General features: G+C 37.3%; 2 protein-coding genes across 2 annotated transcripts in view; both read right to left on the bottom strand.

Moving 5' to 3' along the window:
• Nucleotides 1-4089, bottom strand: part of Btk (tyrosine-protein kinase Btk29A) — a 533208-nt gene extending 529119 nt beyond the window's left edge. Inside the window, exon 1 of the mRNA XM_073970132.1 lies at nt 3095-4089. The gene's annotated coding sequence lies outside the window, so the exon portion shown is untranslated. The remainder of the gene's footprint in view (nt 1-3094) is intronic.
• A 4887-nt stretch (nt 4090-8976) lies between these two features.
• Nucleotides 8977-14360, bottom strand: LOC141393227 (dolichyl-phosphate beta-glucosyltransferase-like). Its single transcript, XM_073966193.1, has 6 exons — nt 14123-14360; nt 13876-14050; nt 13152-13357; nt 9816-10003; nt 9505-9642; nt 8977-9443 (listed from the first exon to the last, which is right to left on the bottom strand). The coding sequence occupies exons 1-6, from the start codon at nt 14192-14194 to the stop codon at nt 9230-9232; spliced, it is 993 nt and encodes a 330-aa protein (XP_073822294.1). The 5' UTR covers nt 14195-14360; the 3' UTR covers nt 8977-9229.

Below are 14360 nucleotides of genomic sequence, written 5' to 3'. Positions count from 1 at the left end.
AAAGGGTGCTTCTATAGACCCTTTCCGAAAGAAAGGGTGCTTCTATAGACCCTTTCCGAAAGAAAGGGTGCTTCTATAGACCCTTTCCGAAAGAAAGGGTGCTTCTATAGACCCTTTCCTAAAGAAAGGGTGCTTCTATAGACCCTTTCCGAAAGAAAGGGTGCTTCTATAGAACCTTTCCGAAAGAAAGGGTGCTTCTATAGAACCTTTCCGAAAGAAAGGGTGCTTCTATAGACCCTTTCCGAAAGAAATGGTGCTTCTATAGACCCTTTCCGAAAGAAAGGGTTCTTCTATAGACCCTTTCCGAAAGAAAGGGTGCTTCTATAGACCCTTTCCAAAAGAAAGGGTGCTTCTATAGACCCTTTCCAAAAGAAAGGGTGCTTCTATAGACCCTTTCCAAAAGAAAGGGTGCTTCTATAGACCCTTTCCAAAGAAAGGGTGCTTCTATAGACCCTTTCCGAAAGAAAGGGTGCTTCTATAGACCCTTTCCGAAAGAAAGGGTGCTTCTATAGACCCTTTCCGAAAGAGAGGGTGCTTCTATAGACCATTTCCGAAAGAAAAGGTGCTTCTATAAACCCTTTCCGAAAGAAAGGGTGCTTCTATAAACCCTTTCCGAAAGAAAGGGTGCTTCTATACACCCTTTTCGAAAGAAAGGGTGCTTCTATACACCCTTTTCGAAAGAAAGGGTGCCTCGATGGACCCTTTCTAAAAGAAAGGGTGCCTCGATGGACCCTTTCTAAAAGAAAGGGTGCTTCTATAGACCCTTTTCGAAAGAAAGGGTGCCTCGATGGACCCTTTGTAAAAGAAAGGGTGCCTCGATGGACCCTTTCTAAAAGAAAGGGTGCTTCTATAGACCCTTTCCGAAAGAAAGGGTGCTTCTATAGACCCTTTCCGAAAGAAAGGATGCTTCTATAGACCCTTTCCGAAAGAAAGGGTGCCTCGATGGACCCTTTCTAAAAGAAAGGGTGCCTCGATGGACCCTTTCTAAAAGAAAGGGTGCTTCGATGGACCCTTTCTAAAAGAGAGGGTGCTTCGATGGACCCTTTCTAAAAGAAAGGGTGCTTCGATGGACCCTTTCTAAAAGAGAGGGTGCTTCGATGGATCCTTTCTAAAAGAGAGTGTGCTTCGATGGACCCTTTCTAAAAGAAAGGGTGCTTCGATGGACCCTTTCTAAAAGAAAGGGTGCTTCAGTGGACCCTTTCTAAAAGTAAGGGTGCTTCGATGGACCCTTTCTAAAAGAAAGGGTGCTTCGATGGACCCTTTCTAAAAGTAAGGGTGCTTCGATGGACCCTTTCTAAAAGAAAGGGTGCTTCGATGGACCCTTTCTAAAAGAAAGGCTGCTTCTATAGACCCGTACCGAAAAAAGGGTGCTTCCATAGATCCTTTCTGAAAGAAAGGGTGATTCTATAGACCCGTACCGAAAAAAGGGTGCTTCCATAGATCCTTTCTGAAAGAAAGGGTGATTCTATAGACCCTTAGTGAAAGAAAGGGTGCTTCTATAGACCCTTTCTAAAAGAAAGGGTGCTTCGATTGACCCTTTCTAAAAGAAAGGGTTCTTCGATGGACCCTTTCTAAAAGAAAGGGTAATTCGATGGACCCTTTCTAAAAGTAGCGGTGCTTCGATGGACCCTTTCTAAAAGAAAGGGTGCTTCTATATATCCTTTCTGAAAAAAGGGCGCTTCCGTAGACCCTTTCTGAAAGATATGGCGCTTCGGTATACCCTTTCTGAGAGAAAGAGTGTCCCTATATATCCTTTCTAAAAGAAAGGTTGCTTCGATGGACCCTTTCTAAAAGAAAGGTTGCTTCGACGGACCCTTTCTAAAATAAAGTATGCTTCGATGGACCCTTTCTAAAAGAAAGGGAGATTCGATGGACCCTTTCTAAAAGAAAGGGTGCTTCGATGGACCCTTTCTAAAAGAAAGGCTGCTTCTATAGACCCTCTCTGTAAGAAGGGGTGATTCTATTTATCCTTTCTGAAAGAAGGGCTGATGCTATATATTCTTTCTGAAAGAAAGGGTGCTTCTATATATCCTTTCTGAGAGAACGGGCGGTAGACCCTTTCTGAGAGAAAGAGTGTCCCTATATATCCTTTCTGAAAGAAAGGGTGCTTCTGTATGTCCTTTCTGAAAGAAAGGGTGCTTCTGTATATCCTTTCTGAAAGAAAGGGTGCTTCTGTATATCCTTTCTGAAAGAAAGGGTGCTTCTGTATATCCTTTCTGAAAGAAAGGGTGCTTCTGTATATCCTTTCCGAAAGAAAGAGTGTTTTTACATATGCTTTCCGAAAAAAAGAGTGCTTCTATACTTTCCGAAAGAAGGGGTTCTTCTATACTTTCCGAAAGAAAGGGTGCATCTATATATCCTTTCCGAAAGAAAGGGTGCTTCTATAGACCCTTTCAGAAAGAAATGGTGATTTCATTCATTTACACTTTACGTGAGAGAGAAAAGCAAATGCAAAAAACTCAGTGGGCGCCCTCACTATACGATCTAAGCAAAGAAGCTCGTCCCTGCTCTATAGACATTTTCTGAAAGAAATTGTGCATCTATTACCCTTTGTCATTAACTCTTTTGCTAGAAATGAAGCAAGCACAGCAAACAAGGTAAGCGACGAGGTGATTGGGGTGGTTTGCTCTTAAGGACTTTCACAAAAAGCCCAAAAGTCTATGAAGCATGGACTAGTAGTAACAAACATTTCAAAATTATCCATATTGAGACCCTGTTTACTCATCATTACATATTGAACACAAAAAGAAAAAATTTAAATTCGTCAGCAATGAAGAAAAAGTTCAGTAACACCGATCAAACAACATGGGCGGCGGTTGATAAAAACAAATGGATGGATGGATATTTTATTACGTATTTGTTGTGGTCAGCTTAAAAAGCAATGACCATCAAACAACATCACACACTTTACCTATGCGAGCGAGTTGGCCATAAATGGTAAGATAGGTAGACAAAACACAGGGCAAGAACAACCAACAAATTAAAACATCAGCATAAAATGTTTTAAATTATGCATGAGTCATTTTAGTTGGAAAACAAGAAGTATGTTTGCCAAAGACCCTTTAATTGAAACTTCTATCAAAATATGTCTTACCTTATTAATTTAGTTGTTGTTATTATTGAGAATTCAGCAGAGTTTTCACCAAATAGTGTTTGTTTGCATTCGATGTTTTGTTGCAATAAACAAAAATTGGCAAAAGATAAACAATACAGCACAAACCAATAACAAAACAATGCAATGACTTAATTAAATTAAAGGGCGCGAGAAATTGAAAATAAGTCTACAAATGAATTCTGATCACAATCCAGTAATGCCAGTAATGTAATGTTGTTATTGTTGTTTTCTGTTATATTATACAATAGAAGAAAGAAAGAACACAAACAAGAAAAACAGACGGAAGGCACTTTCAATTTCCAAAGGAGATTATTCAAACACACACTTGCTCGCTCACAGTTAACTATGATTTTTTGCAGCTGCAATCAATTGTTTAAATCAATTTAAATAAATTTACTCCTCCATTGAGTGATTTTGTTTAGCATGGCACGCATTTATTTTTTCTTTTTTATTCGTGTTGTTATTTTTGTTGTTCACAATAAATTCTTGGAATTAAATGCCTTAATACTTTTTGTTTTGTTACGATTTTTTCTTATTTCAAACATTCCGACCGCGACAACGAAAACGAATAAGAAACAAACACACGCACACACATTCGAACAATATGAGATACGCCGACTCGAACGACTTGTTGCTTTGTCTTATTGGATTCTTGTTTTTGTTTTTTTTTTTTCGGTGATATTTTGTGTCGATCGTTGTTGTTTGTTGTGCCTTGCTTGTTTTGTTGGCTATTCGCTATTCCTTAAGGAAGAATTTTTCATCGGTCCCTTTTCAATGATAATGACAGAATATACCACAAATTTATCATTGAATTCATTATATTTTCACTTTCTATCGTACATTGTCATTCGATTTTATTCACAAACAAACAATTTCATATAAAAACCGCGAATTTATTGCCAATTTATTTCCGATAAACTATCTTTAATTCCACCACAAACACTTTTCTCCACTTTAAATCACTATTGAAGACTGGATCAGTTTGTTGTTGTTTAACTGGAACAGTTGTATTATTTGGTAATGTTTGTGTGGCGGGCAGTTGTCAGTAAACAGTGAAATGTACTTTAATCAAGCAGAAGTGTGTTTTTTTCTGAAAGTATAAATTAATAATGGAAATTATTTTATTAAAATTTCCCTACATTTTGTAATGGGTAACTTTGTTGTTTGCTTTCGTTTTCACTGACAAAGTTGTTTTACAATTTTATGTAATATGCCTTTTCATGCAACCCTGTTTCTACCGGATAATTGTTCAGTGAAGTGGCAACACTATTTTTATTGTTTAACCCTTTCATGGCTGTCGACATTTTAAGTAATAAAACACTATACAGAAGATTGCTCTGTTCCTTTACTCACCTGAGGTTACCATTTTTATACTGCAAAGCGTTCCTTTACTTTAAAAATCATACAATTTATTTGAGAGCAGGTTACCACTTTTACCATTTTTTGCCACTGTTACCATTTTTAAAGGTAAAGGAACAGACCAGATATCTGTAGTGGAATTCTCTAAATCTAGGTTTAGACTATGCACTTATACGACGATTAAGTGCATTACCCGATTTTTTGACATATATTGTATAAAAAACAACTTAAATCGATTGAATTTGCTAAACCAAACATATGCCAAACGCATGGTAGAACAAATACAAGGTAAAGTTAATACTACAACAAATACAACTCGAACAACAACCACAAAGGAATTTGTTTTTGTTTGTAAACCTTAGTGTCAACGTAAATGTAAACAAAACAAGGAAATGTCTATAAATTATTGGAATTTAAAAAACTAATATGCTGTTTATATTAGAGCTTTTTGCAGGGTTAACCTTCTTTGAGAGGATTTGTTTGAAATATAAGCAATGGAATTGACATTTAAAACCCAGTCGGTTTGTTAAATCCGGTTATATATAAACGGGGTATAATATTTTTTCACATTTGATTGAATATTTTGGAATACATGAATGAAAACTCGTTAGATTTTCAATTTGAATGTTTCCATATCATTCCACTAAATGCATAATTTCTCGCAGAAAGTAGAATACTTGCAAAAATGTTTCGGGTCGCTGGTAATTCATTGAAAAAAGAGAAGATGTTTCAATCATTTGCTTTTGAAAACAAAAAAGCACATGTTTATTAGGGCTTTATTCTTTTCAAGTTTAACAAAATACCACACATATTAAGAAATATTGTACCGCCTCTATAAGCGATGTTTTAGTGTGCGGCATGTGGTTCGGACCTGGAGGAGGTTACATGTCAATGATATGAAGCCGTCTTTATGGGAAATAGTTTTTTTTTTTCTGATGAATAAATTTGTTCTTCAAAAATATATATCCCTAATATACATCTAACATAGAAATAAATACATAAATGGTCTGTTCCAGTACTGCAAGAATCTACTACTTTTTACCATTTTTTCCGATAACATAAAGGAAAAAATGTTATCGTAGTAAAAAATAGTAGCTTCTTGCAGGTTCTGGAACAGAGCAAAAATGTCGAATGGAATTTGACACTAACACTTGGCCTGTTCCTTTACTTTTGAAAATGGTAAAACCGGCAAAAGTAGTAAAAGTTGTAAAGTGTTCCCATATGAATTGTATGGTGCCTGAAGTAAAGGAACGCTTTTCGAGTAAAAAGTGGTAAAACTTGAAGATTCTTGCGCGTAAAGGAACAGAGCTAAAACAACCCAGTTCAGTCAGCTGGGTATTGCTGCTACCTTTTCTTGTTCTACCATGTGCCAAACGGGGTATTATAACTCATTATTTTTTTGGGTTTCGACAAAAATCTATAAAATTAACATCCTGTTTCACTATAGCTCTGTTCCAGAACTAAAAAGTTTTTACAATTTTTACCACTTTTACACATTTTGAGTTCCCGTACACAAAATTTATATGAAAATTGTTTACGACTTTTAAAACTTTTACGACTTTTACCAATTTATAAAGTATGGGAACGGGCCATAAGTCCAACGAAAATGAAAACTAAAGAAAAACTACTAAACTCGCGTATGATTTTCAAATTTTGTCAATATTACAATGAAAAGTTTAGGTGTTTTCGTTCGCATTCATTTTCTTTCGACCTAATGAAACAGGCCCTAAAACGCAAAATTATGAATGAAAAGTTTAAACAAAAGTTGTTATCGTTGGAGCTTAGAGGTAGTTTACACTATCTATCAATGTCATATGACACGAAATAAAAACATTCCATATCTACCCACGGAGACAATGTGGAGACGTAATTTTATTATATTTTTGTTGGGGTGGACGCACAGAATAAATGGCGTAAGGAAAATCTGCAATATTCCACATATAAGTGAATATTTGACGATGGAAAATTGCATGTCATATGACATTTACATATAGTGTAAACTACCCCTTAGTGACTAATATATTTTGGTCGCTAACTTATAGTACGATTACAGCATGTAATACCCCTGTTACACTTAACCGGATTAACCCAGTCGGTTTTGGTTTCAAATGTCAATTCCATAGCGCAAACGTCAAATAAATCCTCTCGAAGTGTGTTAACCCGGCAAAAAAAAAACTACTGTAAAAGTCCATTTAGACTACGCTGGATTTAGCAATTATCTGGTTTTATTTGACATATGTTGTATGAAAATGACAACTTAAATCCACTGGATTTGCTAAATCCAGCATAGTCTAAATCAGGCATAACCGTACTATTATATTAAACGCAATTAAAACAGGTGTTTTGGGAATTTACGTCGTTTATTTGACAGATATTAGGTCTGTTCGATAACACAAAAGCTTGTACAAATTTGAAAAAGCTTTTACAAAAAATTGTTCGATAACAATCTTGTTTACTCAAAGAGAACTAGCAAGTACTTGCAAAAACTTGATATTAAGTTTTACTTGCGAAATCATCGAACAGGCCTATTCTAGGGAATTAACTTAAATGACACATGTTTTATAAAACATGTTATGCTAAGTTTACATTTACGAAATCCACTCGATTTCAACTATCAATTCCATAGTCCCGGGCCACATTAGAATAATTTCACTGAAATTTTAACATGAAATTATGAGTCTCTAGATTGAGTTCCATAGTATAGTAAAATCATGAAATTGCTGTAATGGGGAATTCGGCCTAAGAACACCTAATTTCATGAAATTTTTTAATGAAATTTACTCTAGTGTGGACCGAGACATAGCTCAAACGATAAATGAAATCTCATCTGGATTTCATTTGACGTTTAACCTATGGATTTGACAGTTGAAATCGAGTGGATTTCGTAAATGTAAACCAAGCATTACACGTAAAATCCGCTTTGTCCCGGGCCACACTACAGTAATATCACTGAAATTTTGATATGAAATTATGCGTCTCTAGATCGACGTCCATAGTAGAGTAAAATCATAAAATTGCTGTAGTGGGGTGTTCGATTTAAGAACACCTAACATCATGAAATTTTTTAATGAAATTTACCCTAGTGTGGACCGGGACTTTATAGCTTTTTGCCGGGTTATCCATGTATATGAGCATTTATTTGACGTTTAGGCAATAGAAATGACATTTGAAACACGGTGGGTTCATTAAATATGGTTATGTGTAAAAGAAATGCATGGGATTTCAAATGGCAATTACATAGCGTATTAGAGCTGGCAAACCATCGATATTCCCAACATTAGATATTTTCGATATAATGTTTTAAAATATCGATTGCTATCGATATTATCGTTAAGTTGTCATCGCCATTAATTTGGAGATGAAAATGGCGGAAATGTCAATGATTTTCTTGAAAAGCAGCAAAATTTCTATTTATTTCAATGGATTTCAGGTTAGGGGTTTTTATTCCGATAATATCGATAGGCAAAACTATCTATCGATATTGAATTTTTAAATAATAATCGATATTATCGATAGTGCCATCGATTTTTTGCCAACTCTATAGCGTATGCCCCATGGCACAATAATACAGGTACAAGGGGAAAAACATTTGTTATCAAATGCATTTGTCAAAATGCATTATTGTGAATTAAATCACATACAAAACGTAAACAAACAATTCACTGCAATGCGTTATTGTGAACAATTTTGACGTTTGGTATGATTTGATGGAACACCTTCTTATTCCACCATGGTATGCCCTAAATAAAATCTAATGGACCTATAAGCTCCATTTTGAACGTTTAACTTTTTTGATGGCTGGGATTGGATTGACTTCAAAATGAGTAGACTAATAGACTGTTTATATATCAGGCATGAATTGGCATTTGAAACAAAATGGGTTTATTAAATCCGGTTATGTGCAAAGGGGGTAGTATACATAAGTCCCGGTCCACACTAGAGTGATTTCAATGAAAAAATTTCCGAGTTCCATACTAAAGTAATTTTTTGAAATTGCTGTAGTGGGGGAACTCGATCTTTCAATAAGCTTTCCAATTCCCATTCTGTTATAATCGGTTCAGTAGAGCCAGATTTTGTACCCAGACTTTCGGGTCAAATAATCGGTTCGTCCAAGAAAATTATACATTACCGTGATCAGCGCAACAATATCTGCCTCTGGAAATTTTTTCAAAAAAATCGGGGAGTTTTTACTAGGCTAGGGCGACCGATTTCCGACCGACATTGATTGTGGTGGCTGACAAAGAAACTTTTTATAGAGGTGCAAATGTATAAGCGGGCTTGAATAGCATTCATACTGATGGAGTTGCGCAGGCAGTACAAAGATACTGCGTGAAAGCCGGACGTGCAGCCGCCTCAATTCATATTGGGCCACAATTGATGGCGCGATACACAACCAGAACCAAATAACAGAATAAAAATATAAGAACTAACATCCAAGTCCCATAAGTCATCTGCGATACCCTCCTTTTGAAGGTAGTTTACATTCAGAATAACCCCATCCATTTTTTTCTAAAAGTAAAAGCTTTTATTGCAGTTTTCATTTTGGTCTTATCATTTTTTTAATTCTATTTAATGGAAATTTTTCAAACAGTTAGAGATGTACTTTCATCTCTCTTATGCGAAAGTATAAAAACTGAACTTAAGATAAAATTTCATACATTTTTCTTAGCATAATTTTTGTTTTCTATTTTCAAAATAGTAAATCTAAGACATAGGGTGCGTAAAAACAGGAAGAAATATAGAACGCTTCAGAGGTTATTCTGAATGGGCTTTGGTGGTGGTGGGATCGACAATTTGCCATGCACCAATTGTGTAACGGAACCAAATCAAAAATAAATCAACACCCATTTGTATCCACGACCAGAATGGTGTTAATTTTGAACCTTCAATTTCTTGCCATTTAACGGCAACTTCACGTACTGGAATGTTTAGGCGTTCAACAAGATATAAGAGTTCGACATCAAAGGCCCTGGGAAAAAAGAATGTTATGGGTAATTTTGTAAAATGTTATAATATTATATACTCCTCACCATCTTTCCACATGCATAATGCGGAAAAGTTTCTTAGCTGCCGATCTAGTTAACAGTTTAAAACCACATTGTGTATCCCTCAGGGAACGTACAGCAAATAACCATACAAGAAAATGAAAGCCATGCATTAAGAATGTTCTGAAAACGTGTAAAAAATAAAAATATGCACAAATTTATTTTGGGAAATAATGGCGGTTATTCTAAATGAAAACTGCACGTGAGTTTTGACTCTCTGCCGTTTTAACTTAAGCAGAAAGTGAAAAAAACCCACGGGGAGTTTTCATTCCGAATAACCCCCAATGTGTTCTTACCTGAAGGCACTTCTTGTGGCAATGGCTTCCTTTTCTAAATGTGCTCTTGAACCAATCACAACAGCATCCTCTTTCCAGTCGCTGTTAATTGTGTCTAAAACTTCTATTAGTTTATCCAAATCGGAAAATGTTGTTGCTCCATCAGCATCAGCGAAGAGTAGATTACGACCACGAGCACTTAGCATGCCCTAAAAAAACAAAGAAAATATATTGAAAATTTCAGTGTATAATTAATGCGCGTCAGAAAAATAGTAAAGAGAAGATGGTAAAATTACAAAGAAGATGGAGCCGATAGGTTACTGGCTGAATTTTTTAGGCGGTAGAATTTTTCATTGGTGCGGATTTATCTGGCTTCAGAATCGGAACATCTAGGACCACCTTCCAAGAAGATGGAGCCGATAGGTGACCGGCTGAACTTTTTTAGACGGTAGAATTCTCCATTGGTGCGGATTTATCGGGCTTCAGAATCGGAATATCTAGGACCACCTTCCAAGGTCCAAGCCTGAACAAAGTTCTTCGTATAGTTTGTTTTTGACGATTGTGAAGGAGAGGCAAATCTTGCAAATCTCTTTTGAGATTTTTGCATCTCCGAAAAACAGCTCGCTTGGCCCTGTTTTGTGATGATGGATGTTCAATAAATTGACACCAGCACTGTTAGCCTTCGAAACACAGGGCATCATCGAAGGCGATAACCAGATAAGCTCTTTATTGTAATTCAAAGCTGCTTCGAAATGCAGGAATACAGGAAACAGTTCGGAAAATGTAACCCGACTTTGCGGAACTTACTGTTTCACTCTACCTGTCTTGGACTTCCTGTTCCTGAATTGCACGTACGAGCTGTTTCCACACACGGTTTCAAACTTGGCCGGAGGGTAGTCTGCTCGATGTCCTCAAGCAGCGAGAAATGTTTGACAGTATCAAAGGCTTTTGATAAGTTGAGCACCACCATCACTGTTCTATCACACGGTTTGCACTGATTGAGTCCTCGACTAATATGTGTGGCGATGGCGTGCAGCGCTTTTGTAGTGCTGTGCTGCTTATTGAACCCATGGTGATGATCAGCAAGTGGATAGCTATTTCTGACGCTGGGGAGGACTAAAGCAAAATCAGTCTTAACGATTCACCTTTGCTGGCATCCTGGCCTGGTTTCAGTACCAGGACCACCCTGCCAATTTTCCACCCTTCCGGAACGATATGAGTGGCTAGCTACGGATTGAGAACTTTAGTGATATACTTGACTCCCGGCTCATCCAGTTGTTTCAATATTATCATGGAGGTTCCATCAGGGCCTAACGCTTTGGATAATTTAGCGTTTATGGTGGTTCCTACTCAGCAGAAAGAGATCTAAGTCGACGTAGTACTCTTCGCTCTGTCACTCCAGGGATGCTCAACTGTCGATTAAAATAACTTGCGCACCTCTTCTGATCAGTCAGCGTAACGTCGCCAAACGTGACCCAGATCCTATCTTCCTTCTTTCCAAGGTCCGAGAGTGACTTAGCCATTGACAACAATTCACTTCTTTCGGCTCCAATGTTGCAACTCTGCTGATGATTTAACCGCTTGTTTCGCTTATGCTTGCCGACCAGCCTGTTAACTTCCAGTTTTATCAGCTCCCTGACTCTGGGGTTGGCACGACGAAGCTCAGAACACTCATTTGCTAATAACGTCGCCTCTTCTGGGAAGTTTAGTCTCACTTCGGCTGCAGTTGTAATGATATCTCGGAACGTCCTTTCTGCTACCCGAACATTAGAAGTGTTGGGCAGATATCTGAAGCGGTGATTAGTGAACTCTCTGAAACTCGGCCCATTAGCTTTCCCATTATTGACGATAGTGCGGCGTTCAGAGGTGATGAGACAATTATGGGGAAATTGTCTGATCCAAGAGAAATGACGGGTTGGTAGCTGACGTCATTTGTCAGGCCAGGTGACACGATAGTTACGTATGGCGAACTGTGACGCTATCCTCTAATTGAGGTAGAGGTGTCCTGATTGACAGAGCCAAACGTATAGATATCAATCTGCTCAGCCAACCAGTTCTTGGACCGAATGCCACATCTCGTGATGCGCATTGAAGTCCCCATTACCAGACGGTTATGACCTTCCAAAAGCGAGCTAATGTAAGGTTCGTATCCTGAGGTACATATATTTATCGGCGGGATTCATACGTTCAGCGACTCTATCTTGAATTGCAAAAAGTGTGCATTTTCAGGGATTGGCAGGTGTAAAGTGCTGCGTGTGTGGCTGCTGTTGGGGGGACTTCGGATGAGTAGCGTATTTTGATGACGACAACGGCTCACTGAGCGCTGTGTTCACGCAGCATGCAGCAACATAGTCCCTCTCGTAGTCCCTCGCATGGACGGGTCAAAAACAACCCCTGAGATGCACCCACTTTTGATATCGAACCTGAGTTTTTCTCCTTCCTGTGTTTTCCCCTGGCTTCTATAGACCCTTTCTAAAAGAATGGGTGCTTCTATAGACCCTTTCTTAAAGAATGGGTGCTTCTATAGACCCTTTCTGAAAGGAAGGGTGCTTCTATAGACCCTTTCTGGATGAAAGAGTGCTTCCACAGAAATGTTCAAAAATATCGGACTATTCAGCCACGATCACTAATTTCCTACAAAGTTTACAATTTCTCTGTTCGCTTCTTGACGAAATTATCCTAGAATTTCACATATCCTTCAAAGCCAGGCATATCTCGTTGACCATGATTAAGTGTTGATCGATAAAGAAAATTACAGCTGATTCCAATAATCTAAGCAGCCAGTGGCAATCGGTCAATGAAATAACATCCTGGATATACCACTTGATGTCCTTCCGGAGATGTCGTTGTTGTTGTAACAGTATATCTATCTGCTTAATCGAACACTGTGTCTATCTCCAGTGCTAGAAAAATGAGTGCTTCGATTGGTTGTCGCCACAAAGCTAATGGAGTTACAAAGCTTCCGAGGAAATCCCTTTTAAGGAATTAAAATGTCTTAAAATACTGGGACCTGGAACATATTTGCAAGATACCGATTTAATTTAAATAAATAAAAAGGCATATGTCCGAAATATCTGAACAGGTGCAATTCAACCCCCAAAGTGAATTTTAATTACCACCTATTTCCACTACTGGAATTGTTAAAGACTTTTTGGTAATTTTCTATTTGAATGTGTGACCTAAAAGTAATATACCCTCTTAATTACAAACGATTTCCGACTAAATTTGTAAGTAATTGTTTTGAACGTTATCACTGCTACGCGGTATGGCTTCTGATAAGAACGACGGCATTTATCTAAATTGCATTTCACCTAAATTTCACAATAGCTGCTTCACCCCAAATTTTATTTTACTTACCAATCTTACAGCACCACCTTTTCCACGATTTTCTGTCAATTCTAATACACGAACTTTTTCTGCAGTATATCGTTTGGAATATTTCAATGCAAGTGCGACCGTGCCATCTGAACTGCCATCACTAACGACAATAACTTCATATGTGAAATTGCCTGATTTTGTTTTATTTTCCAAATATTCCAGACATTCATCCAGCATGGAGGGCACTAAAAAATAATACAAGAATATTTTCTATTTTGAAACGAGTGTTTTTTGAGCTTAATACAAGAATATTTACAGATACATTCATGATCCTACTTTAATTGACAATGATGTGTTTGGATATCTTCCAGAAATCTAACAAATACCAAAACCAAGCCCGCAAAAACAGCCCAAAAGGCTGTTGCAACATTTTTATGGTAATGGATTTTTTGTTTTGTATTTAGTTTTTACTGCAAAGGACTCCAATAAAACTATTCGCAATAATTCATGGAGCATTGCATTTTAAAAACTTTCAAAATATACCCAATTACAATTAAGGGAGTTAAATGGCTGGTGTATCAGTCGCATCTAATCAGCGTTTAGTCGACCCGCATTACTGCATTTAAACCCCAATGTCTTATTTCATGTGGGAGGAATTGTTTTAGCGAATTAAGTGGACTGACATATGTACATCCCACTAGGACATCGAATACCAAAATGCTGGAAATACGAGTTTTGTATCATTGACACCTTTAGAACTTACTTCTCTCCTCCTCATTATAGGCGGGTACAATAACACTTAAATCTACGCTGGGTTCATCTTCTATGCTGGGGAATTCAATATTCTTCAATATGTTGGGGTCCAAAAATGTTTTTTCTTGTTTGTGTCGTTTAATCACAGGCAATGGCGTTGTCACAGACTTTTGTATAATAACAAGCTGCAAGAAAAATAAAAAAAGATAATCTTGCCGGTTGGGTGGGTTTATCAAAGGATGAATAGCACAACTTACCGATATCAACAGCACAGTAAATATAACCGAACCGAAGAATGCAATTAATTGTAAATATTCTAAAAATGCCATGTTTCTTATTAATACTGTACAGCTTACTACAATTGCATTATTCCTCTCAAAAAACTAATAATTTATATAGACCGCCACGTATTTTTTTAGCAGAATAATGTGAAAATTGTGTTTTTTTTACTCATCAACTCTTATCAGTATCTTGAGTTGTTCAACGAACCAGTTC

The sequence above is a fragment of the Musca autumnalis genome, unplaced genomic scaffold, assembly GCF_047663935.1.
Source record: "Musca autumnalis isolate F117 unplaced genomic scaffold, ASM4766393v1 scaffold_2, whole genome shotgun sequence".
NCBI classification, from domain to species: Eukaryota; Metazoa; Arthropoda; class Insecta; order Diptera; family Muscidae; genus Musca; species Musca autumnalis.
The sequence above is the reverse complement of the archived record's forward strand: the minus strand, read 5'-3'. Positions and strand labels throughout refer to the sequence as shown.